The sequence below is a fragment of the Erinaceus europaeus genome, chromosome 17, assembly GCF_950295315.1.
Source record: "Erinaceus europaeus chromosome 17, mEriEur2.1, whole genome shotgun sequence".
Classification (NCBI taxonomy): Eukaryota; Metazoa; Chordata; class Mammalia; order Eulipotyphla; family Erinaceidae; genus Erinaceus; species Erinaceus europaeus.
The window spans coordinates 7,686,194-7,713,142 of NC_080178.1; the positions used below are offsets into that span (position 1 = coordinate 7,686,194).

At 47.1% G+C, this 26,949-nt stretch overlaps 1 protein-coding gene across 13 annotated transcripts in view; it reads left to right on the plus strand.

Moving 5' to 3' along the window:
- The window catches only part of CTNND1 (catenin delta 1), a 68,445-nt gene that overhangs the window by 30,813 nt on the left and 10,683 nt on the right, over positions 1-26,949 (plus strand). For 7 of the 13 annotated variants that reach the window (XM_060176218.1, XM_060176219.1, XM_060176220.1 and 4 more), the window contains exons 2-14: positions 5,400-5,522; positions 6,817-7,111; positions 10,093-10,164; positions 12,035-12,187; positions 12,818-13,350; positions 19,007-19,470; positions 20,739-20,922; positions 22,627-22,744; positions 24,576-24,729; positions 25,156-25,173; positions 25,575-25,643; positions 26,481-26,608; positions 26,711-26,861. In XM_060176218.1, coding sequence (XP_060032201.1) covers positions 6,917-7,111; positions 10,093-10,164; positions 12,035-12,187; positions 12,818-13,350; positions 19,007-19,470; positions 20,739-20,922; positions 22,627-22,744; positions 24,576-24,729; positions 25,156-25,173; positions 25,575-25,643; positions 26,481-26,608; positions 26,711-26,861 — 2,239 coding nt within the window. In that variant the 5' untranslated portion in view covers positions 5,400-5,522; positions 6,817-6,916. Of the gene's footprint in view, positions 1-5,399; positions 5,523-6,816; positions 7,140-10,092; positions 10,165-12,034; positions 12,188-12,817; positions 13,351-19,006; positions 19,471-20,738; positions 20,923-22,626; positions 22,745-24,575; positions 24,730-25,155; positions 25,174-25,574; positions 25,644-26,480; positions 26,609-26,710; positions 26,862-26,949 lie in introns of those variants that run through there. The other 6 variants (XM_060176226.1, XM_060176224.1, XM_060176225.1 and 3 more) reach the window with 3 other exon arrangements.

Sequence of the window (26,949 nt, forward strand, 5' to 3'; positions counted from 1 at the left end):
AACTCCACACAATTCCCACCACCCAATCTCCATATCCCACCCCCTCCCCTGATAGCTTTCCCATTCTCTATCCCTCTGGGAGCATGGACCCAGGGTCATTGTGGGTTGCAGAAGGTAGAAGGTCTGGCTTCTGTAATTGCTTCCCCGCTGAACACGGGCGTTGACTGGTCGGTCCATACTCCCAGTCTGCCTCTCTCTTTCCCTAGTAGGGTGGGTCTCTGGGGAAGCTGAGCTCCAGGACACATTGGTGGGGTCTTCAATCCAGGGAAGCCTGGCTAGCATCCTGATGGCATCTGGAACCTGGTGACTGAAAAGAGAGTTAACATGTGAAGCCAAACAAATTGTTGAGCAATCATGGACCCAAAGCTTGGAATAGTGGAGAGGAAATGTTAGGGAGGTACTCACTGCAAGCTCTAGTGTACTTCTGCTTTCAGGTATATATTTTGCAGTAGTTTATAGATACGTGTGAAGATATGCTCTCTCTCACAGAAACTGGTGTATATCTAGGTTTTGGGACTTTGTTAGAAAGTGAACCACCTGAGATGAAATTAGAGTATACTATGAAAGGAAAGGTCTCACCCGAGTAATGAAGCTGAAGGGTTGTCATTCCACATGTGAAGTCTCTGGACACAGTCTGAAGTGAAGCATGTTGAGGTGGCAATCGTTGCGTTGTATTTATTCCCTTTTGTTGCCCTTGCTGTTTTATTGTTGTAGGTATTATTGTTGTTGTTATTGATGTTATCGTTGTTGGATAGGACAGAGAGAAATGGAGAGAGGAGGGGAAGACAGAGGGGGAGAGAAAGACAGACACCTGCAGACCTGCTTCACTGCCTGTGAATCGACTCCCCTGCAGGTGGGGAGCCAGGGGCTGTGGTTCTAAGATCTATTAGCTAGGTTTGGGCAAAGCCAAGATTGGAGCCCCTAGGTCTTTTAACATCCCCCCCCCCTTATTTATCTTTTTTCCCCATTAAAACTGTGAAGACTTCCTATAGTTTGAAGGGCTGCTGTGGAGTGGAGAGGAGAGATTGTGGGGAAACATAGGTGGTTTATTCATAAACTTTACCAATGGCAACAGACTTCAGCCCTTGCCATAGCTATTTGTAGTACATAGTGTTTGTGTTAGTAACGCTACTAATAGCACTTGGATCCAGACACTCTTTTAAAGCACCTTCAGTGGCTTGTCTCATTTGGTCCTTTATAACCACCCTTACGTATTTTATTTCTCCCATTTTATAGGAAAGGATCCTGAAGTTTAGAGAGATGAAGTGGTACTTTGCCCAGTGTCAACCCAATCTGATCCCAAAGTCTAAATTCTTCATTCGTAAGGAGCAGAATCCCAAAGGACATTCCTGTAGTTTACAGGAAAGCAGATCATTCCAGGGATTGTGCCATTGGCACGTGTTACATTTTTCTTTCTTTCTTTCTTTTTTTTTAACCCACTCTGTTGCCTGGTTGGTATTGTGGTATTTGATGGGTTTAGCATCTTTGGTTTGGAATTCTTGGAATTCCTATGGAACACTTGAGGTTTTACTGTCATCACTGCTTGAATCTGGCCGTTTTGCAATAGATGGAGTTCTTGAAGGACCTGTGGCATGTGAAAGAAGGGTAAACCCTGCTATTCTTAGAAAATCAAATCTTAAGGAGACTAGTAAGTTTTACTTTATTTGCCCTGCCCCCAACTTTGGGAATTCATTGGTGTGTTTCCATTGGTGTGAAAACAAATGTAATACAACTGAAACTATTAAAGGGTGACCCTGGCAATGCGCTTTCCTGGTCCAATTCTACTGTCAAAGTTAAGTTAATATTTTGTGGATTCTGGTTATTGCTGGGGCTCTGTTCCTGCACTACAAATCCACTGCTGCAGGAGGCCATTCTTTCCCATTTTGTTGCCGTTGTTGTTGTGCTTGTTGTAGCGCTTGTTGTAGTTATTGTTGTTATAGCTGTTGTTGGATAGGACAGAGAGAAATCGAGAGAGGAGGGGAAAACAGAGGGGGAGAGAAAGATAGACACCTGCAGACCTGCTTCACCGCCTGTGAAGCGACTCCCCTGCAGGTGGGGAGCCAGGGGCTTGAACCGGGATCCTTAAGTTGCCCTTGCGCTTAGCGCCATGTGCACTTAACCCGCTGCACCACCATTCAGCTCACTCTGGTCTGTATAACGATGTGTATAATGGGGAAAATCTTTTTTCTGGAAGTCTCTTGAGTTGGCGAGGCAGTATTTTTCAGTTTACCTAATAGCTTCCTTCTTTTCCTGCACTTAATGTTCCTTCTTTTTTCCCCCCGTTAATTTATTTCTGTTCTCCCACTTACATGTAGGTAATATGGGTGATCTTCTAACCAAAAAGAGGAAGTCTTCCATTTTTCCTATGTTTGGGAAAAGCTTTGGGTTATAGGGAAGAGAGACCTGACCATCTATCTTAAACTTGACTTGTAGAATTTGAACTTGACAGGGGAGTCGGGCGGTAGTTCAGAGGATTAAGCGCACGTGGCGCCAAACGCAAGGACTGGCTTAAGGATCCCGGTTTGAGCCCTGGCTCCCCACCTACAGGGGAGTCGCTTCACGGGCGGTGAAGCAGGTCTGCAGGTGTCTTTCTCTCCCCCTCTCTGTCTTCCCCGCCTCTCTCCATTTCTCTCTGTCCTATCCAACAACGACGACATCAATAATAACTATAACAATAAAAACAACAAGGGCAACAAAAGGGAATAAATACATAAATAAATATTAAAAAAAAGAATTTGAACTTGACAGTGTGCAGTGAAAAGCAGATACAGATTTTGGAATCACATAGCTCTGGGTTTTCAATTCAAAACTTGCTGTGAACTGAAACCTTTGGGTAATTTTTTTTTTTACTCTGATTTTTTTTTTTAATTGGGGAATTAATGGTTTACATTCAACAGTAAGTACAATAGTTTGTACATGCATAACATTCCCCAGTTTCCCATATAACAATACAACCCCCACTAGGTCCTCTGAATCCTTCTTGGACCTGTATCCTCCGCGATACTTTTTTTTTTTTTTTAACCAAAGCACTGTTCAACTCTGGCTTATGTTGGTGGTGCAGGGGATTGAACCTGGGACTTTGGAGCCTCAGGCATGAGAGCTCTTTACCTAACCATTATTCTATCTACCCCCATCCCGAGTAATTTTCCTCTCTCTCTCTTTTTTTTACCAGAGCACTGCTTAGTTCTGGTTTATGGTGGTGCTGGGGGATTGAACCTGGGACTTTGGAGCCTCGGGCAAGAGAGTCTCTGCATAACCATTATGCTATCTACCTCTGCCCCCAGTAGTTTCTTTACCTCAGTACAATTTTTTTGTTCTCATTTGTAGTAAAATCTAGCTCCTTAGGGCTGTTGCACAGATTGCCAGGATAACAATGTAAAACAATTGGTAATCGTGAGTTCTTCTCACCTTCCCTTTCTTTCTCCACGGTAACAACCAACCGAAGGCTTCAAATAAGGAACCAAGAAGTTTCTGTGGCTAGATGCAGTGTGATGACTTTCAGGCAGTGGAGGAACACTTCACGCTGCAGACACATTGGGCTAGGTGGGACCTCCTGGTAAACAGAGCTGGAGTAGAGAAACCAGCTCGTCCACTCCGCAGAACCAGTGATGCTCTCCATCCAGTTAACTTCATCTGCCAGTTCACAAAATAGTTTTGTACTGAGGCATTGCCATTAAGTAATGTGATTGAAAGATGGAAACTCACTCTTGAAACAACTTAATACCTCATACTGGTGCCTCATACATTATCTCACCTGATCCCCAGTGTGACTCTTGAGCCAGGCTAGGCTGGCAGTAATGGCACCTTGTGAATGGCAACATCAATGACTTCCTGCCATTCATTGGCTGGCGACAGAGCCAGAACTGGCCTGCTCTTCTGAGTCCTGTCGTGTCCTCCACAGCCTCTGCTTCAATCCTCTTTAAAGTTGAAGAATCAACCCTGGGACCTTTAGGCTATCTGTCTCTTTCAATTTTATTTATTGTAATGAGGAAGAGAGGAGGAGAGAAAGAACCAGACATCACTGTAGTACACGTGCTGCCAGGGATTGAACTCGGGACCCTGTGCTGGAGAGTCCAATGCTTTATCCTCTGCGCCACTTTCCGGAACCACAGAACCTTAATCTCTTTCCACTTAGCTGTGCTGTCCTCTTCTCCAGATTAAAGCCTTGAGGATGTCAGAACTGTTGTCTTTTCAGCTACTGCTTCCTGACCTAGAACCCTGGGCACTTTGCCCACGACCTATCCTAAATCCCTTTATTGAATGAGTTAAAGTTGTGAGGGCAAGAAGTGGTGAGCCATGTCTCTGGAGCAGGGAATGCTGTCACTGGATGTCCCACAGTCGTGAGTGGTTGTTAGGGCTTTTATTAGCAAAGATTACAGGGCGGAGACTGCCAGAGTGGTTAAGTGCAGTGTAGGCCCTGTTGAAACCCAGAACTTAAAAGAATCTCATTTGAGCTGAGTCCTCTTGGTGTGGAAGGTTCATAGATCATGTACGTGGTGGCCGAGGGTGAGGAAACTGAAATTGAAAAGGGGGCGGCATTCTTTTTCTATAAGGGGTCTTGTCAGAGACCCCCGAGTAGCCTGACAGAACGAGTATCGGGTGGGGACATAGGAGAAACATCTGCCTTTGAACTGAGAGTTGACCACAGTTGATAAAGGATGGAAGGAGCCCCCGGAGTCCCTGGAAAGGACTACCACGTTCTCAGATCCAGGGACTGGACATAGTGGCAGGAGTCTGGTGATGGTGAGAATTCATTAGGGAGTTTATTGGGCACCAGTTTATCAAGTCCTCCGGGGTCCTCTTGCTCGCTCACTCGCTCAATGCTGATAGACTAGAAGGCAAACAGGGCTGAGCAACTGTGCTTGATGGGGCCCTGGGGAGCGTGGGAAAGGGAACTGGAGCAAAAGGATCAGTCTAGGCTAGTCCCCACTTGCCTTCCCCACTGCGACTAGTGCTTTGGTTTCTCAATGTCTTTGTGGGCATGCTGGAACTGAGCATTGAGGTTTCTGCCTTAGGGGTGGGAAGGAGGGGGAAGGGTATCTCAGTAGCATTTTTTTTTAAATTCCAATTTGTTGGGAACAGGGGCTATGTGTATCTTTGTACATTATTATATAACCTGCTCCTAGTTCTTCTGTATAGAAGCACAAGTAGGGGAACATGACAGTCGAATTCAGATTTTAATGAAAATGACACCCAAGGTACAGGTGTCCAGAAACAAAGCCGAAACAGCACTGTCCCATGAAGCACTGCGGGCCACATCATAAATTACTTCCGCCCATTCCCAGATTGTTTTTCTTCCAGAACTTGCCCTTGCTCCTCCTTTTTTTTTTTTTAAATAAACATAATGGGTATATTTTACTTTCCTCTCACTCCCATTTTTCCTCCAAATATCTCTACAGCTCTCTTCTTACTGCTTCCTCCTTGCTGTGGTGGCTGGGATGCTTCGCACATGACTTTTTGAATCTAGACTGGGCTGTCCTCTGTGCTAAACCACTCAGTTACGGCCTTCTCTCAACAGGTGTGTATGGAAATCTGTGCATTAAAAATGAAAAAATTAAGTGTTTTTGTTTTTCCTTTTCCTAGGGGTTGTTGAGGGTGGGAGATAGGGGAGAGGGGTTTATTCTAAAACATGCTTTTCAACATGGTTAGATGGAAACTGGCCACTAAGTCTCCCATCACAGTGAGAGAGAAGCTCTGTTGAGTCCAGCAGACCACAGTGCCCGTCCACTTATAACTGCAAGCAGTTGCAGCTTTATAACCTAATACGCTATGGGGAGCTTTTCATTTTTAGACGGCTGTCAGTTATTGTAGATAGTACACATAAGCCCTCCAGAGCCAGCTGTTGATTGTCTAGAGGTTAGAAGAGGAATTGTTTTGAGGGACAGTTTGAGAATTTGAACCAACTGATTTTTTTTTTCTACTGTCCAGAAAAAGGTGAAGGTCTACGAAGATAGTGTAGTTTTCATATAGAATTTTTTTTTGGTGTGTGTATATTTTTATTGTTTTCCCCATTAGCCAAGGGATACTTTTTGTTTTCCTTTTTGTCCTCAGTGATGTGTAGCTCCATAAAACAGAAAAAAACTCCTTCATGACTATTAACTATAAGCACTTTTGTTTCCTGCCTTGAGGGTAAGGGGGTTTTATTTTTACCACTTGCATTTATCTTGGCATTTTAACTCACTGGGTGTGTTTAGGGTATTTTGCCCCTTACTATAGAGCTTTTTTTTTTTTTTTTTTTTTTTACCAGAGCACTGCTCAGCTCTGGCTTATGGCAGTGTGGGGGATTGAACCTGGGACTTGAGAGCCTCAGGCATGAAAGTCTCTTTGCATAACCATTATGCTATACCCCCATCCACTGTAGTGCTTTCAAAGAGGTTAAGCAAGATCTACCTGATCCCCTAACCTCTAGGAGTGACTTAACCCTTACACAGAGCAGAACTTGTCTGTACTGTGGAGTTACAGCTTTATTAAGTTAACGTCAACACCCCCATTTTTTCCAGGGAAAAAGTAACTGAATCTTCTGTCATGACTACTGCCCGGAGACACACTCTCCCTCTCCTCTCAGTGGCATGGAGACATGGATCTAATTGTGCCTTTCCTGCCAGTAGTTATTTCTGGCTGGGTTGTGATTAAAGGGGGCAGTGGGCAAAAGGATCCTGTTGGAGCGGAGACACTCACTGGTGATGGGGCTTGGTGGCGGCTTGCTTTCTGCACTGCAGTGAAACCACAAGAGGGCGTCTTTGGCTCTGGGATGAATAATTCATCTGTCTTCTCTGACCTATGACCTTTTCTCTCCTCCCTCTTACCTTCTCGCAGTAGTGTGAAGTGAGGGAGGCCTTCTCCCTCCTTCCTCCTCCCTCTGTGTGATCCACCCTCCTCTTTACCCTGCCCTGCGGCGGCTCCGCCCCTTACCTTCATGGATGACTCAGAGGTGGAGTCTACCGCCAGCATCTTGGCCTCTGTGAAGGAACAAGAGGCCCAGTTTGAGAAGCTGACCCGGGCGCTGGAGGAGGAGCGGCGCCACGTCTCGGCGCAACTGGAACGCGTCCGGGTCTCACCACAAGATGCCAACCCACTCCTGGCCAACGGCACCCTCACCCGCCGGCATCAGGTAACCCCTCTCTCCACCAGACCTACAGGTAGGACTTTGACATGGTCATAGAGAGGCTGTGATCCGTCTTGGGAAACCCCTCTCCTCATGTCCAGTGCCCATGCTTCATGGTGGACCTTCCCAGGGCTGATGAATACCGATGGAGAGGCAGGGAATGTGCTGAGTTGGGTGGACTCTAGTTCTGTTGCTGTGGGTGGGTGGTGGGGAACATTTCTAGTAATGGTGGACTTTGGAGCCATACTCTGGTCACTTCAAGTTTTCTGTAACTTCTTCCTTGATATTAAAAAAAAAACAAACCATAAAGTCATTTCCCCTTGTTGGGTAGGGAAGTTGAGCATTTGTGTAACTCAGTTCTTTCTGGTTTAGTTTTTCCCCTCAGGGCACAGTCTGTGCTCCAAAGGTGTGGTGGTCCTGTCCATAGCTTGTGGACTTCTGCTCCATATCGTCCCTGGCTGGTCTTTCTGTTGGCTCTGCAAATCCTCTCTTGGAGGAAGGGGGTCACTGTTACTTCTCCTGGTTAGAGCTGGAGAGAGGGAGCACCAGCCTACAGTTTAACTCAGATAACCACAGGAGCCAGTGGTCTCTGGGTTGGCTGGCCCCGATGTGACTTGGGAGAACCGGTGTTAGAAATGAGAAGTATCTCGTGTTTCCTGTGGTTTCTCTAGTCTGACTTTGCTGTGATGTGATCTGACTGAGGTTTCGGTTGTGCGTGAGCGTGTTTATGTATGTGTGTGTACCAAGCAGTGTGTGACAAACTGATATTTTTCTTACTTGTCACATATGAGAGGATTGCTCATGAAAGAGAGGGCGAGAGAAGCCAGCACGCCACTCTGCTACTAGTCCTGCTAGGGGGGGAGCTGGGATCTTCACCAGCTGGACCATTTCTCCAGCGACTAGACTGCATCTCACGAGATCTCGCGTGGACCCAAGAACAGTGCCGTTGCTCCAGTAGGCCTGTTCATTGATCCTCTCTCTCTAGTTTTAGAAGAGCAGCTTGAGTGAGAGGATGGAATTCCACTTGGAAATGACCAGGGATGGGGGCTGGGCAGTAGCTCAGCGGGTTAAGCGCACATGGCACAAAGCACAAGGACCAGCGTGAGGATCGGCGTAAGGATCCCAGTTCGAGCCCCCAGCTCCTCACCTGCAGGGGGGTCGCTTCACAGGCCGTGAAGCAGGTCTGCAGGTGTCTTTCTCTCCCCGCCTCCCTGTCTTCCCTTCCTCTATTTCTCTCTGTCCTATCCAACAACGATGACAGCAATAACAACAATAATAACAGCAAGGATGAACAACAAGGGCAACAAAAGGGAAAAGAAAAAGAAAAAAAAAAGAAGAAGAAAGAAATGACCAGGGATTTGGAAGCTGTATTAGCATCTTCCCCAGGATTGCTGTAGGGACCAGAGGGCTTAGACTTAGGCTTGGAGTTGGTGGGGGAATTCCAGGATTTAGAGTGAGGCTTCTCTCTCTTTATTTTTAACTTCTACTCAGATATGAAACCACACCCTTCCTCCTTCCTGAAAGTAATGTTTAACTTCCTTTCCCTGCAGCTTTACACTCCCTATGTAATGGGAGGAGGGTGAGGGAAGAATCTCCCAAGGTGACTGGGTTACTCTTTGGGCTCTGTTGGAAGAGAAACTGTCAAATGTATTTTTTTAAATTATTATCTTTATTTATTGGATAGAGACAGCCAGAAATCGAGAGGGAAGGGAGTGATAGAGAGGGAGACAGAGAGACACCTGTAGCCCTGCTTCACCACTCGCAAGGCTTTCCCACTGCAGGTGGGGACTGGGGGTTCGAACCTGGGTCTTGTGCATGTTGACATGTGCACTCAACCATGTGTGCCACTGCCTAGCCCCTGTGTTTATTTATTAACATAGTGCAGTGTCTTAGATCATTCCCTGCTTTTTAAGGCAGAGCATGCTTTATTATTATTTTATTTTATTTTATTTTATTAGTGATTTAATAATAATCAACAAGATTGTAGGATAACAGGGGTACAATTCCATACAATTCCCACCACCAGAGTTCCATATTTCCATCCCCTCCACTGGAAGCTTCCTTGTCCTGTATTCCTCTGGGAGCATGGACCAAAGATCTCTATGGGGTGAGGAAGATGGGAGGTCTGGCTTCTGGAATTGCTTCTCCACTGGACAGAGGCGCTGGCAGGTCTGAGGCAGGTCTGAGGAGAGGATGCTTTCTAAGTGTCTTGTCATGCAGATAATGGATGGTTACACTGAGAAGTCTGTCTGCTTGAGGGAAGTTGGTTGGGGTCCATATTTTCTCCTGCTTGGAAAGGGAGGCCCGTGTCTCTTGTTCCTTTTTTTAACCTGATTGCCACTCTGCTCTGACTATTGGCAGTGTCAGGGATTGAACCCGGGACCTTCTGCATGCAAGTCATGTGCGCTGCTGCCGCGTTCGTTAACTCTTGCTGCTTTAAAAAAACAGCAACTGCCTGTTATGCGGTTTTCAAATGGTAGCAGAGCATGAAGATGCATGAAATAATAAACCATTTTCAGATCCCTGCTCTCTAACCTCCTGCCAACTAAGTCTTTCAGCCTGGAAAGAGTATCTATCTCTGCTGTTAGCTCAGCAAATAGTTCTTGAGTACCTGCTGTGCGCCAGGTACTGCTGAAGGCACTGGGTGATAGATACGTCATTCAACAAAACTCACTACCCCCCTACTTCACCCCCCCAAAAAAAAAAAATCCCAAAGAAGTCCCTGCCCTCACGGAGCTTAACGTTCTTATGTTCCAGAGAACCAGCCTGCCAGAATTAGGCCCAATTGCAGTTTTGAGGAAAGTACTGAGACTAAAGAGTGATGTGCTTCTTTTATGAGTACTGACAGAAGGACTACAGGCCACAAACATCTTCTTGACATCCCTTTTCCTGTTTGGGGAAAAAAAGAAAAAAAAAAGATCATTTGTGTTTGATAGAGTAGAGGAAGATCACAAAATGAACTGACTCCATTGTGGGCTGTGTTTCAGAACGGCCGGTTTCTGGGCGATGCTGACCTTGAGCGACAGAAATTTTCAGATCTGAAACTCAACGGACCCCAGGTAATTCATTCTTGGAATTGAAGGTCTGGGCGGCTTCACCGATAACATGCTTTCCTAGCCAGTTAGAGCACACTGGTGTCTGCCTTATGAAGTGTCTGGTACACTGTAAGCACCTGTTAGTTTCTTTTGCTTAGAAAAACAAAGAAGTGGAATTTCAAAATATGTATATACTTTTATTTAATTAATTAATTAATTATTTTTTCATCAGAGCACTGCTCAGCTCTGGCTTAGGGCAGTGCAGGGGAATTGAACCTGGGACTATGGAGCCTCAGGCATGAGAGTGTCTTTGCATAACCATTGGGTTATGTATCAGGCTTTGTGCGAATCCGCTGCTTCTGGTGGTTATTTTAATTATTTATTTATTTTATTTTAATTTATTTACTTATTGTCTCCAGGATTATTGATGGATCCACTGCTCCCAGTGGACATTTCCCCCCATTTTTTTATTGGATAGAACAGAGAGAAATTGAGACAGGAGGGGGAGATAGAGAAGGAGAGAAAAAGACACCTGCAGACCCTCTTCACCACTTGTGTGAAGTGAACCTCCTGCAGGTCGGGTGGTAGCCATTTAAACATTTTTTTTTTCCTTCTATTTTACTTGACAGGACAGAGATACTGGTGGGTTGGGGGTGGGGATGCAAGGAGAGGGAGACACCTGCAGGCAGTCTTCACCACTCAAGAAGCTTCCCCCTGCAGGTGGGGGAGTGGGAACTTGAACTTGGTACGTGGGCTCCAGCAGGTGTGCCACCACCTCGCCCCCTTTTCATTTACTTCTGAGAAAGAGGGGATGAGAACCAGAGTATCACTGGCATGTGCAATGCCAGGGGTCCAACTCAGGACCTCATGTTTGAAAGTTGGACACTTTATCCACTGTCCCATCTCCTTGTCTGATGCAGTGAATTTTAATTAGCATCGATCGATCCAAATTTTATTCTATCAATCAATGCCTCTCTTTTTCTAGAAGGAGCCTGCTTCTCCTTTGTAAGAGTTCTGTGTGATAGACAGTGACTGAGTAAAACTTTGCAGCGATTAGTATCACAGTCAGATCAGAGGACGGACCTTACTGGGCTTTTCGGATTCATCTGAAACAATTCTTCATTGGGTGAACGTCTTCTGTGAAAGAACCCTCAGGGTTTTTTTTTTTTTTTTTTTTTTAATATCTTTATTTGTTGGATAGACAGAGTCAGAAATTGAGAAGAGAACACTTAGTTTTAGTCATAATTAGAGTTGCCCTGTTCATATTCCCTGAGAGAATCAGAGCCGGGAAGTTCAGTCTGCTGTGTCACTGGTTGCTGATGTAGCTATGGTTAAATCAGCTCATATCCGTTAAGTGATGGTACTGGGAAATTCTGCCTTCTTCCCTTTTGTACAACTTTAAAGAAAGATGGGGACAGCCACCCCTCTAAAGATCCACCGACAGTGTGCATGATTCCTGCTCTAAGGAGACAGCGATTCTCCGTGAGTTGGCTTGCCAATACATATGGCTTTATGCTAACTCCTCTCTCTTTTTTCTTTTTGCCTCCAGGATTATTGCTGGGGCTCAGTGCCTGCACCATGAGGCCATCTTTCCCCCCTTTTGTTGCCCTTGTTGCTGTAGCCTTGTTGTGGTTATTGTTGTTGATGTTGTTCGTTGTTGGATAGGACAGAGAAAAATCGAGAAAGGAGGAGAAGACAGAGAGGGAGAGAAAGACAGACACCTGCAGACCTGCTTCACTACCTGTGAAGCGACTCCCCTGCAGGTGGGAAGCTGGGGGCTGGAACCGGAATCCTAACGCGGGTCCTTGCGCTTTGTGCCACGGGCGCTTAACCCGCTGCGCTACCGCCCGACTCCCTGCACTACTACCCGACCCCTCCTCTTTTTTCGATGTAGGATCACAGCCACCTTCTGTATAGCACCATCCCCAGGATGCAGGAGCCAGGGCAGATAGTGGAGACCTACACAGAGGAGGACCCCGAGGGAGCCATGTCCGTGGTATCTGTGGAGACCTCAGACGATGGAACCACCCGGCGCACAGAGACCACGGTAAGCTAAGCCCGGGACACGGCCGGGGGTGATGGAGCTCCTCCCGTGAGCTCTCTTAGGACAGGAGTCGAACACTTAACCAAGATGAATGAGGGGCCAGGGCGGTGGCACACCTGGTTAAGCACACACACTACAGTGCGTCAGGACCCAGGCTCAAGCCCCCGGTCCCCACCTGCAGGGGGAAAGCTTTACGAGTGGTGAAGCAGGGCTGTGGGTGTCTCCCTCTCTCTCTCTTCCTTCTCTGTCCACCCTTTCTCTCAGCTTCTGTCCTGTCGAAATAACTAAAGTTTAGACACATGCAGGCACACATGCACACACACCCAAGATGTATGAGGGCTGCTGTGCTGTGGTGAAAGCACAAAGTGATCTCTGGCCAGAGGAGGTAGAAGAGAGGTGGGAGCTCTAGCGGACCGGCAATGAGAAAGGGCTTCTCAAAGCTCTCCAGCACTTTCCCTTGCAGCCAGAGTTACTTCCTGGGGCCTCCCTACAGTCGTGTGATGGGAGGATAGCAGCGCAGCTTCTAGGTAAAGCGAGTTGGAGATAGGGGTTTGCTTCTTTTCTTAGAGTAGTCGAGCATCTGAGCTTCTCTTGTTCATTAATCTCATCAATTTTCTCTCTCCCTCCGTGAAGGTCAAGAAAGTTGTGAAGACGGTGACCACACGGACAGTCCAGCCAGTCCCGATAGGACCAGACGGGCTGCCCGTGGACCCCTCATCTGTTCCTAACAACTACATCCAGACTCTGGGGCGTGACTTCCGCAAGAACGGCAACGGGGGCCCCGGCCCCTACGTGGGACAAGCAGGCACGGCTACCCTCCCCAGGAACTTCCACTACCCCGATGGATACAGCCGCCACTACGAAGACGGTTATCCCGGCGGCGGCGACAACTACGGCAGTCTGTCCCGGGTGACCCGCATCGAGGAGCGGTACCGGCCCAGCATGGAGGGCTACCGGGCCCCGAGTCGCCAGGACGTGTACGGGCCCCAGCCCCAGGTGCGGGTGGGTGGAAGCAGCGTGGATTTGCACCGCTTTCATCCAGAGCCCTACGGGCTGGAGGACGACCAGCGCAGCATGGGCTACGATGACCTGGACTACGGCATGATGTCTGATTACGGCACTGCCCGTCGGACTGGGACGCCCTCGGACCCTCGCCGACGCCTCAGGTAGGCGAAAAGGGCTTTTCAAGGCAGGGAGTCAAGGGTTGCTCTTCTTTCTAATTCTGTTTGTGACCAGAGACACTTGGGGGCCTGTCACCTGTCTCTGTTCATGGAATTCATGGAAGGCTAGCCTGTTTGTTCTCCCCTTGTCTGGTTTTAGTTACTTCCAGCTCTTTACCCACCCCGGAGCATTGCTCAGCTGTGGCCGGGGACTGAACCTGGGATCTCTGAGCCTCAGACGCAGAGTCTGGTGCATAACTAGTATGCTACCACCCACACCCTCAACTTGTTTTTAAGTCTCTCTCTCTCTCTTTTTTTAACAAGTTCACCTACTATTTCTACCTAAGCTCTAATCCCATATTGGTTACAGTAACTCCAGAAAGGGTCCTGATACCTGGGGCTGGAATACCTGTAGTCGATCCTGTGAGTTTCTTTTCTTTTCTTTTCTTTTTTAAAAATTAATTATTAAATAAAGACAAATTGAGAAGGGAGGGGAAGATAGGGAGAGAGTCAGAGAAACACCTGCAGCCCTGCTTCACCACTTGTGAAGCTTTCTCCCTGCAAGTGGGGACCAGGGGCTTGAACCTGAGTCCTTGTGCACTGTGGCATGTGCTCTTAACCAGGTGCGCCACTGCCTGGCCCCAGTTTCTTCCTTTTCTTGTTTGGTATTAAGAACAAGAGTTGAAGAGTGGCCAAGGATGTAGCTCAATGATGGAGCACATGCCTCACGTATGTAAGACCCTGGGCTTGAGCCCCAATACCAAAACAAAATACCCCAAAGAAACAAAAAGCTCAGCACGGAGGGCCTTAGACTTACAGACACATGTAAGAGCACTGTAGGCAGTGCTCTTAATTTCAAGTCAACACAAACCAGAATGTCTTGACACCCCTGAAACTTCATCCTCAGATTCTGGTACAGGGTTATAAAGTGAACCGGGATGACATCCACAGAGGGTGTTGCACTAAGGGTCTTCTGAAAGGTCACCCAGCCACCACCGCCTATCCTGCATTTTCTGCCTTCCCTGGGGAGTCTTCGGGGCTGTGAAACGGGGACTGATTGATGCTGAGACCAGTGGATGGTTTGCCTTGAGAGAGAGAGAAAGCTTTCAGAACGAGGGTTGGTTTAAAGCTTTTCTGTCAAGGACCAGATAGAACTGTTTGAGACTTTGTGAGATATCATCACTTATGGTGTCTTTGTTCTAGTTAAGTCAGTTAATTAATTAATTGATTAATCATGGGTGATCAACCTTGCCCCAGAGAATAAGTCAGAGCCAGTTTTTTTTTTTTTTTTTTTTTTAGTTTTTATTTATAAAATGAAAGTATTGCCAAGACAATAGGATAAGAGGGGTATGTTTGCACACATTGCCCACCCCCCCAAGCTCCATATCCAACTCTCTCCCTTGTTAGTTTTCCTATTCTTTATCTCTCTGGGAGTATGGACGCAGGGTCATTATGGGGTGCAGAAGGTGGAAGGTCTGGCTTCTGTAATTGCTTCTCTGCTGAACATGGGTGTTGGCACATGAGAGAGAGAGTGCTTTGTAGGCCCAGAGAAAGAATAAGAAATGGAAATTTACAACTATCTTGTGGGTGAGGGTATCCTAGCAGCTGCTGCTGAATTTCTAAATACGGACTTGTGACCTTCTAGAGCAAATGCCTTCCTTGGTGGTTATTTTTCTAATACATGAGGTGTAGCTGTGGCTAACAGCAGACTAGGCTGGGCTCATGGGTAGAGGTCCCATGATCTAAGCCCAAGTTACTCACCTTTGAGATATCTTGGACAAGCTAATCCAAGTCTAGGTGACTCACCTTTTATTCCTGGGGTCTGGGGGAGCAGGCACCGGACCTCAGCCAGTGAGTCTTAGATCAGTGGCAGGTAGATAAGAACTGTCACAAAGGACAAGGGCGGAGACTCTGTTCGCCCGGTGACCAGTCTGCTTTCTCCGACTTCCTCATTGGCAGAGTGATTGAACCTCGGTGGGTGGATGCAGGTGGTTAGATCACTTTTATTGTCACTGGTTATGGTGATTGACATAGACAAGGTTTGGGGCCTGGTTCTTGGGTTTGTTCCAGGGAGGCCCTGGACTTAGAAACCTGCTTGACTGGCAAGAACATTCAGTGCTTCCTGTTCCTGGCCTTGAGTAATACAAGGTCAAACTAAAACTGTAAGGCAGAGTGATTAGAGGCAAAAGCACTGAACCAGAAGACCTTGCTTGGTTCTGGTTGTGCCTTTGCCCCTAGCTATGCAGCTAGCCGCCACTACCTATTGAGCAAGTCATCTTATTTTTTGTAAAACAAAGGACCCACTTGCTCTCAAACAAAGGAAAGGCCACCAAAGTCTCAGTTATGGTATTTGCTTTTCTAATTGCTTATTTTACAGTATTAACAATAAAAGCAAACCATGCGTACTCCAGAATGAGAAAAACCAGTAACCATTGGGTCCACTTCTGCTCATTTCCCCTGACTCCTACCAAAACGAATCTTACTTAACATACTGTTTAATAGCTTCATACACACACACACACACACACACACACACACACACACACACCTGCTCATTTTGTTTCAGTGATAGTAAAAAGAGTGATTTTTAAACTTACTGCTTTGTTCATCTGAATCACTGTTGAGTGATTGGTATTGACTGCCATGAGGCCAGCCCTCTGCTCAGGCCAACCTTGCTGGTTTGATGCCTGCCCGTGGGAGTGGTTTTGTGGAACAGACAATGGTCTTGTTTGGAGAGTACCACACAATAGGCTTTCCTCTCTCCCGTGGGAGCCACGAGCTCACAGATAATGGGTCTCTTCCTTCCTGGTGGTTATGAATAAATAATAGTATGCCAGACTTGCCCTCTAGCGGCAGTTGGTAGCACTGAACTAGAAGGACCTCTGGTGAGATTTTCTTGGCTGTGCGTTCGTTTGCTTTGTATTTTCTTTTTCTTTCTTTCTTTCTTTCTTTCTTTCTTTCTTTCTTTCTTTCTTTCTTTCTTTCTTCTTCTCCTCCTCCTCCTCCTCCTCCTCCTCCTCCTCCTCCTCCTCCTCCTTCTTCTTCTACCAGAGCCTGGCTCAGCTGTGGCTTATAGTGGTGGGGGGGATTGAACCTGGACTTGGGAGCCTCAGGCATGAGAGTCTGCATTAACCATCATGTTATCTACGCCCACCTTTCATTTGCTTTGTTTCTTCCTTTTTTTCCTCCCCCACTTGGTGACGGAGTGTCCCCACATGTGAGGGTGGTCCATAATCCTCTGTTTTCTCACAATGTGGAGCTTGGGTTTTCCTCTCTGTCTGCAAGACTGCTCCTATTGACGCTTTTTGAGGGCAGAAACGTCGAAAAAGCAAAACAGGCCTTTACTTCTAACTTACACGGACAAATTGTTGGGTGTTCCCAGACTCGGAAAATAACCTACTGGAGCCCACCAGGCAGCACTTCAGACAGACAGTAGCACCAGCACGCAGTGAGGACCAGGCTGCTGCTGATAAATCTCTCACAGCCTGTGGAAAGTAGGTCCTGGGAAGGAGCCTGGCCTGGTGGTGCCAGCCTGGCTGCTCTCTGTGCACCGCTCGAGCACGGCTGCTGTAGAGCAAACCTGAACAGCCTTCAGTTTTCTTCTCTTTCCCCTTAAAAAAAAAAAAGCTATTTAGGTTGTAATGGGAGATGTTATGCTTAGGGAAGTGGAGACAATTACCAGATAGTTTCACTCCTATGTGGGATCAAGAGAATTGAAAAACATGAATGTGCAAAAAAGAAAAAAAAAAAAAACTAGCCCACCTCTAAAGTCGTTGGGAGACTGCCCCCATTATCTTATAATCTTGTAAATCAGGGGCCTGGGGGTAGCTCAGTGGGTTAAGAGCATGAACAGGCTTAAGGATCCTGGTTTGAGCCCTGCCCTGGGATCTTCACCTACAGGGGGGCCACTTTCCGGGCGGTGAAGCAGGTCTGCTTCAGGTATCTATCTTTCTCTCCTTCTCTCTGTCTTCCTCTCCTCTCAATTTCTTTGTCCTACCCAACAACAATAACAATAATAACAACGGGCAATAACAACAACAAAAATGGCCTCCAGGAGCAGTGCCCCAGCAATAACCCTGGAGGCAAAATTAAAAGGAGTGTGTGGGGGGGGGGGGAGGAAGGACAAAAGAAAATAAAAGTTTCATTGCAACACAACTACTTTAATTTAAAAAATAATAATCTTCTCAGAAGCCAGACCTCCCACCTTCTGCAACCCACAACGACCCTGGGTCCATACCCCCAGAGGGATAGAGAATGGGAAAGCTATTAGGGAGGAGATGGGATATGGATATATCCTACTGTTTTGTGAATGTCTCCTTTCTTAAATAAATTTTAAAAACTAACAAACAAAAAATAATAATCTTCTAAATCACTAATAAAAGATCAAAAAATACATTAACAAGAGGGAGGGAGGGAGAGAGAAAGAGAGAGAGAGAGAGAAAAAAAAAAAGCAGAGCATCCTCTTATATTGCTGATGTTGGAGATGGAACTTAGGACCTCACACTTTCCCGACTGTGTCACCTCCCAGCTTGTCCATTTTTGCTTTTCATGTTGTGTCACAATAGCCAGAAAACAAAACCCCTCAGATTTCCTTCAGTTAGTGACAGACAGTGGCTGTTGTTAACCTTTTGCCGAAGCAAAGCGGTAGACAGTATGAATGTTGTCAGTGTGCGGGGTGCCTGTGTTGTTGCCTTTCCACTCCAGTGGCTACGGGGCTGGGAAGTAGCCCAGCAGGTAGAGCGCGCACTTCACCGTTCTCCAGGGCGCGGGTTCGAGCCTTTGCACTGAGCGGGAGCACCATGCAGGAATGGAGCTCCACAGGTGGCGTGGCTGCACCGTGTCGCCTTTCTTTTCCTTCCTCCTCTGTCTGTGATCAGGAGGGGCAGGTCCGCTGGGAGGACTGGGATTGCACTGGTGTGGAATCTGAGTCGGGCAAGCAGGGTGCTGGTGATGTGCAGCTATAAATCGTGTAGACTCATCTGTTTTGAGTCACAGAGAAGGACCAGGACCCTGGCAGGCAGTGTGGACATTGCTCCAGGGCGTACCTCATCTGTACCTACGGTCAGTTTCTCACACGGCTTAGCAAGAACTCCTCTGCCCTTTTTAATTTATCGGCTGCTCTCCTATGATTTCCAAATTAGGGTAAAAAGAGACTTAACTATGAAGTGTGTCTAAGGGTCTTATCCCGCCAGCTGTTTCCTGTGTGAACGCCTCACTTCCTGTTTAGCCAAGAACGCTTCTTCGCTTCTCACACTTGGTTTGGTGGCTTGATTTAGCGGCCTTGCTAAACTGTAACTCTGCTGTCTGAAGGTTTATTCTAATCTCTGTAGAAAAGCTAATCGCTGTCAGATATTCAAATGCTAATCAGTCAGGATTTGGTTCTGTTGTGATTAATGTCTTTGTCTCCAAATGCTTGTTACTGTCTGGATTGGTAAATTTCACAGGGGGCAAAAAGAAAAGGATAGTTTTAATCTAATTGTGCAGGTACCTTTAAACTGACTAGCTGTTTCATTAAGAGAGGCCGATCAGTATTCATCCAAAGGAAAGATCTGGGTCAAGTGTGCCAGAACCCGGGGCTCCTCCTACCTTGGAGATGCAGGGGCGGGGCGGGGAGGGCAGATGGGTTCATATGCTCCTCTTCTTGGTCTCTTCAACACTGCAGGAGCTATGAAGACATGATTGGTGAGGAGGTGCCCCCGGACCAGTATTACTGGGCTCCTTTGGCTCAGCATGAAAGGGGCAGCTTAGCCAGCTTGGATAGCCTGCGCAAGGGCGGCCCCCCACCCCCCAACTGGAGACAGCCAGAGCTCCCGGAAGTGATAGCCATGCTGGGATTTCGCCTGGATGCTGTCAAGTCCAACGCAGCCGCCTACCTGCAGCACCTGTGCTACCGCAACGACAAGGTGAAGACGGATGTCCGCAAGCTCAAGGGCATCCCGGTCCTGGTGGGGCTGCTGGACCACCCCAAAAAGGAAGTGCATCTGGGAGCCTGTGGGGCTCTCAAGAATATCTCCTTTGGGCGCGACCAGGACAACAAGATTGCCATAAAAAACTGTGACGGCGTCCCGGCCCTTGTGCGGCTGCTCCGAAAGGCTCGGGACCCGGACCTCACCGAAGTCATAACTGGTGAGTTCTGTGGGAGTCACTGTTAGCTGCTAGCAGTACTATTCCCCGGCCTTGTGATCCCAATGTTGTGGACTGGGGCGTGGCCTTTGGGTCAGACTCTTCTCACAGGCTTTCTTATCATAACATAGTTTCTCAATATTAGATAATTAATTTATCAATCAGTTAACTAACTAGTCATCACTCTGGCACATGCACTGCCCGGGATTGAACTCAGGAGCTCATGCTTGAGAGCCCCAGCACTCTATCCACTGCACCACCTCCCAAACTGTAGTTTTCAGATGTTTAGAAGAGCTGGTTGCTAGTGTTTGAAATCCAGAAAATTTCACTTGAAAAATCCAGACTCATATTAAAAGTTTGTAAGAACTGGTGGCGGTGGACCTTGATTTCTTGCCTGGTGGTAGTTAGTCTGAGATGATGATTGAGGCATGCATTTTCTAGTGTGCACGAATCCCCAACACAGTTTATTTTAAGTAAAGTAAAAAATATATTTGGATAGAGACAAATTGAGAGGGAAGGACTGAGAGAGAGAAACAGAAACAGCACAGACCATTGGTTCTCACTTGGGGATGGTCTTGTTCCTTAGAGGACATTTGCAATAGTTGGAGAGAGAGGGAGAGGGAGAGGGAGAGGGAGAGGGAGAGGGAGAGAGAGAGAGAGGAGGAGGAGGAAGACAAAGAGAAACTACTACTGGAATTTACTGACTATAGACCAGAGATACTGGTAAACATCTAGCAATAAATAGGTGGGACAACTTCCCACAGCAAAGAATTAAGCAGACCGGGGCCGGGGTGGTGCACCTGGTTGAGTGCATATGTTACAATGTATAAGGACCCAGGTTCGAGCCCCCGGTCTCCACCTGCAGGGAGAAAGCTTTGCAAGTGGCAAAGCAGGGCTGCAGGTGTCTCTCTTGTCTCTCTCACTATCGTCCCCCTCTTTCTTAGTTTCTAAGCTGTCTCTAAGCAATGAATAAATAAAGATTAAAATGAAGAAGAATTAAGCAGGCCTAAAATGGCAGTGATGCTGATAGGCCCCAAAGAACATTGCTGATATAAATACAGCTTTATGAAACTGTTTCACGGTACATACATTTGTGTTGAGCCAGTTCTCCTTGCTATAGGTTACAGACCAAAAACAGTTTGAGTGTCACTACAAGACACGTGGTTGTTGGGGAAAGCTGAGAAATGACAAGAGTGTTTTCCTTTGACACACTTCAAACATAGACTGTCTTGTGCTGGAGAACGGTCTGATTGATGAGTTGTCTCTGCCAGGAACCCTGTGGAATCTCTCTTCTCACGACTCAATCAAAATGGAGATCGTGGACCATGCACTGCACGCCTTGACAGACGAAGTGATCATTCCCCATTCTGGCTGGGAGCGGGAGCCGAATGAAGACTGTAAGCCCCGCCATATCGAGTGGGAGTCAGTGCTCACCAACACAGCCGGCTGCCTTAGGTAACGGAAGCGCTCGCAGACCACAAGGAGAGAAACTTTGACGGCTAGTTTATATGTCTTTAGAAAAGGGAAGCCGGGAGTCGGGTGGTAGCTCAGCGGGTTAAGCACAGGTGGCGAGATGCTCAAGGACCGGCGTAAACATCTCGGTTCAAGCCCCCGGCTCCCCACCTCCAGGGGAGTCGCTTCACAGGCGGTGAAGCAGGTCTTCAGGTGTCTGTCTATCTTTCCCCCTCTCTGTCTTCCCCTCCTCTCTCCATTTCTCTGTCCTGTCCAACAACGATGACATCATCAATAACTACAATAATAAAACAAAGGCAACAAAAGGGAAAATAAATAAATAAATATAGAAAAGGAAAGCCCAGCGGCCAGGCAGTGGTGCATCTGGTTGAGGACACATGTCACTGTCACCGTGTGCAAGGACCCAAGTTCAAGACACCCCCCCCCCCACTCCCCACTTGCAAGGGAAAAGCTTCATGAGCATCGAAGCAAGTACTGCAGGTGTCATCTCCCTCTCTGTTTTCTTCTCCCCTCTCTATTTCTCTGGCTTCTCAAATAAGGCGGGGGGGAGAGGGTGGGAGAAAAAGAGTTTGCCAGGAGCAGTGGATTTGTCAATGCAGGCACTGAGCCTCAGTGTAGCCCTGGTGGAAATTAAAAAAAAAAAAAGAGGCAACAGTCGAGATTCCGCTCATGTGCCTGTGTCAGTTGCACCCTGTGACCCTAGCTTGTCTGCCTTTGTCCCTGCGCTTTTGTGTGCCAGGTAACACGCCTGGTGTGTCAGACCACTGGTTCCCTACACAACCTCTTCATTTCCGCGTCTCTTTGACTTTATTCATCCAGTTTGGGCAAGGACTGTCTAATACTATCCACCACACGCTTATGTCCTTGTTGAGTTCTGGTCTTGTCTAGTCTTGTGTGCATCTGTGTCCTTACCTTGAAATACCTGTATTTCAGGCCAGGCTGTAGTCAACACAACAAAAGGCAGAGAAACTAGAACAGGAGGGTTGGGGTGGTGGTGGTGGGGTTGTTCCCCTGCTCTCTACAGCGCCCTTTCTCCTAATTCATCTTCGGCAGGGCTAAAGTCAAGCACTTTTGTCTCCTGGAAGTCTTTATCTCATGTCTACTAGGGACGGCACTAATATTCTTTTTCTCTTTGGAATAGTCACTATGTGCTCTAATTCTTCATTTGAATTTCTACCTAAGAAGTAGCTGGGGAGTTGGGCGGTAGCGCAGTGGGTTAAGCACACATGGCGCAAAGCGCAAGGACTATTGGAAGGATCTCGGTTCAAGCCCCCAGCTCCCCACCTGCAGGGGAGTCGCTTCACAGGCAATGAAGCAGGGTTGCAGGTGTCTTTCCTCCTCTCTCCGTTTCTCTCTGACTTATCTAACGACGATGACATCAATAACAACAACAATAACTACAGCAACAATAAAAAAAGGGCAACAAAAGGGAAAATAAATAAATATTAAAAAAAAAAGAAGAAGTAGCTGTTCTATTTTATTGATGTGGGTGTGGAGTACTTACCCCCGGGCCCCAGATCACAGGTGTCCTGAAGGCACCCCTCTCTCACCGGCATCACCTCGCTGACAGCAGGCACTCACTGTTTCTTAGGGTGACCAGAAAAGCCACTGGAGCTTGGAGGGGGGCGTCGGGGTTAAGGATTTGAATGAATCCTTGAGTGAATGACTGATGCTTCTTCCTGACAGGAATGTCAGCTCAGAGAGGAGTGAAGCTCGCAGGAAACTGCGGGAATGTGACGGTTTAGTGGATGCTCTCATTTTCATTGTCCAGGCTGAGATCGGGCAGAAGGATTCAGACAGTAAGGTAAGTTAAGGGCGGGGTGGATTCCGGGCACAGCAGCCCCGTGGTCCTTGTGGAGCAGAACTAACACGTCGGGCTTTCAAACAACATAGCCAGCTCCATCAGCTTCTACTTGGAAAACTGGGTGCTCATCTCAGAAGAAAACTGTCTTCCCTTAACATAGCATTTCTGGGTCATCTGTAGCACAACTGACTTTCTTGTTTGAGGCATTAGAGGTCCTAGTTCAGTCCCTGGAGCCACCACAAGCCAGAACAGAGCAGCTTTCTGATAAAAAGGAAGGATGGAAGGGAGAGAGGGAGGGAGGGGAGGGAGGGAGAGAGGGGAAAGAAAGAGAGGAAGAAAGGAAGAAAGGAAGAAAAACAGCTTATTTATATTCCCATGGTGGTACATTTTTTTATACAGATTGTTCTTTATTATTATTATTTTTTTATTTTCTTCATTTATTTATTGGGTAGGACAGCCAGAAATCAAGAGGAAAGGGTGGGATGGAGAGAAAGAGAGACAGAGACACCTGCAGCACTGCTTCACCACTTGTGAAGCTTGCCCCCCTGCAGGTGGGGGACCAGGCACTTGAACCTGGGTCCTTGCGCATTCTAACATGTGCACTCAACCAGGTGCATGGTGGTACATTTTTTTAGAGATTTTTTTTTTTAATTTAGAATGTAGACTATTTTATTACTGAGTTATGAGAAAGAACCATCGTGTATACCATGTTACACTACAAAAATTGTAATAAGAATATACATTGGTATTTCCAGACTGTGAACTTCTCATAATTTATATTTTCAGTGCATAGGAAATTAACCATCGGAAAAAGCAGAAAACATAAAATAGAATATTTCTTTGCAGCAGAATTCTTCTGCAAAGATTTAAAAATCAAGAATCAAGGGGCTAGGTGGTGACGCACCTGGTTGAGCACACATGTCACAATGTGCAAGGACCTGAGTTCAAGACCCTGGTCCCCACCTGTAGGGGGAAAGCTTTGCGAGTGGTAAAGCAGTGCTGCTGGTGTCTCTCTATCTCTCTCCCTCTTCATCTGCCTCTTTCCTCTCGATTTCTGGCTGTCTCGATCCAATAAATAGAGATAATAGAAATATAGAAAAATAAAGGATGAATTAACAACTAAGTTGGGCTACTCAAAAAATAGGCCATTTTACAGAAGATTTTTATTAATGAGGGGGAGAGGGCCCAGGTGGTGGTGTACCTGGTAAAACGCACACATTACAGTTCACCAGGACCCAGGTTCAAGCCCTTGGTTCCCACTTGCAGGGGGAAAGCTTCACAAGTGGTGAAGCAGGGCTGCAGGTGTCTCTCCATCTCTCTCTCCCTCTCTCCCTCCTCCTTCCCTCACAATTTATCTCTATTTCTATTCAAAATAAATAAAGATTTAAAAAATGAGGGTGGGGGAGAGAGAGAGAGAGAGAGAGGAAGGAGGGGAGGGAGGGAGAGAGAGAGGGAGAGAGAACCAGACTATTACCCCAGCACATGCAGTGCAAGGGACTGATCTCCAGTTTGAGATTCCATTTAACCACCTCCTGGACTGCCAAGATGATACATTTTTACAAGTAGGAAAAAGACAGAATGACTAGTTTTTCTAGCTAACATTAAGTAGCGACAGAAGCCCTCGTGTTCCTATCTGGGCGTTCCGCTAAATTGAGACTACAGAGATTTTTGAGGAGCTTGGAGACAGTGAAGAGACATCATGAGAGAGGTCAACTATACATTTGAGAATCTGTATTTTAATACCTGGCCTGTGGAGATCTGTTTCGATTGGGAAACCCCCACCCTCAGTCATCCTGTTCTCTGACTGAGCCTTTGGCCTTGTGTTCCCAAGCTGGTGGAGAACTGCGTCTGCCTCCTTCGGAACCTGTCCTATCAAGTTCACAGGGAGATCCCACAGGCGGAGCGATACCAAGAGGCACCTCCCAGCGTTGTCAACAATGCTGGGCCACACGCTGCCAGTTGCTTTGGGGCCAAGAAAGGCAAAGGTGAGTTTTGATTCCCTTTTTCCCTCTTGAATGTGGGATGGGGGAAGGCAGGAACATGTGTAGCTTTAGATGCAAACTATCCACTGAGCATTGCACTGGGCTTCCTAGTCCAAGAGGTCCTTCTGCACTGTTGCTGCTTCCTGTGTTTTATGCTTCGTTCAAGTGGTGGTGGTGGTGGTGGTGGCGGTGGTGGCTGTGATGCAGGTGGTTATGATGGTGGTGCTGTTGGTGGTGGTGGTTGGGACATCGAGGGGAGGGGTACGTACTTAACCAACCTGGGGCCTTCCCCCCAGACTCCCTGTGTGTTTTCTTCTCCTTTCTGTGCTTTGCTGCTTATGTGCCCATGATCCTGTTGACATCTCTCTCCTGCGTTTTTCTTCCTTCATTTCTCTCCTCTGCTTTCCACCTTGGGTGATGCAATGGAAGATGAGTGGTTCTCCAGAGGTGAGTGGAATCTCATAAGGTGCTTACCTGCCTCTAATCTGCATGCGTTGGTTTTGACTTGCCTTGTATTTCCTGGCTTAACCCTACCCTGTGGCTGTAAGGAGGGAAATGCAGTAGAGGAAGCCCACTGACCTAAGTTCAGCTCTTCTGAGCTAATGGCTCTCAGTATGCCGTTTCTGGGCAGCATTCCCAGTTACCAGAACTCTGGACAATACCAGCAGCAGTGGCTGTCCTGTTTTTCTCTGTTTGCTGCCTGCTTTCTGTCCTGTTTCTGCATAGCCCCCGGCTGGGATAAGGGTTCTGTTTTATTATTTATTTATTTTTACTCCTCTTACATACACCAGGTAGACTTTCCTCCCCATCCACCTTTTTATTCCTCCTCCTTTGTTTCATTTCCAAAGGGAAGAAACCCACTGAGGATCCAGCAAACGATACTGTGGATTTCCCTAAAAGAACAAGTCCTGCTCGAGGTGAGTTTTCTTCTCTCTCCTGCCAGGGTCTCATCTGTGTAGTGGACAGTTAGTCATTTGGTAGCCTGAGAGCAGACAGGATACTCACTGTTTTCTTACTTGTGGCTTGGAAAGCGGTGAGAGCACTAGCAAACTATGGCACAGCAGCAAGTCCGAGGGGACTGTTGGTTAAGACGACTATTCAGATTTGACGTTCTGATGGTAGTCAAGAGCTGGAACTTAGTAACACTGAGTTCTTGGTGAGTCCCAAATGCACAGCTTTTCAGGGCATAAAGATATTAGGTGCAGTTGGATTGATGACAAAACCTTTTACTTCGTCATAGTGAAGGGGAATAGAAATAGCTCACTTAAAGAAGAAATCATTTTGGGGGGGGATGAAAAGTCTTTAACCCTGAGTGCTGTCAGTGAACAAGTGAATCCCCTGAGTGCCCAGCGAGGCTAATGTGAAGACGCAGGGGAAGGAGGAAGAGGAGTTGGGGTGGGGGTAGACAGCATAATGGCTACACAAAGAGACTCACATAAAACAAACCAGAGGCTCCAATCCCTCACACCACCATAAGCCAGAGATGAGTAGTGCTCTGGTTTACAAAAAAAAAAAAGAAAGGAGTTGCTGATAAGTATTTTGCTCTTGCCAAGGGCTAATGAATGGGACCGATGGAGTCAGACCTGAGTTTGCTGGCTCAGTGAGAGAGTTTGGAGAGTGTAATGGCCTCAGCGTAAACCCCTCAGTTCAGACACCGAGACTAGTACAGAGTACTAAGGCTGGGTGTCACCTACTCAGTGCCTAGTGTGTGAGCACTAACCCTCTGACCTCTCACCCTTTGTGTGTGCGTGTAGGATATGAGCTGTTGTTTCAGCCTGAAGTGGTTCGGATATACATCTCACTCCTCAAGGAAAGCAAGACGCCCGCCATCTTGGAAGCCTCTGCTGGAGCTATTCAGAATTTATGCGCTGGGCGCTGGACGGTAAGCATCTTATAGAAAATAGATTTTGAGGCGCGAGGCCACAGCTAACCGCTTGGCTGTCCCTTGTAATTTGTTCCACCAATTTCCACTTGCTTCTTTCAGTACGGCCGATACATCCGTTCTGCTCTTCGTCAAGAGAAGGCTCTCTCTGCCATCGCTGACCTCCTGACCAGTGAGCACGAGCGGGTAGTGAAAGCTGCCTCTGGAGCACTGAGGAACCTGGCTGTGGACACTCGAAACAAAGAGTTAATTGGTGAGGAACTGGATGTTAGCGCTCACCTCAGCAACTAGCAGAGCAGCCTTTGACCCAGGGGAGGTTAAGCTGGTTTAATGAAATGACA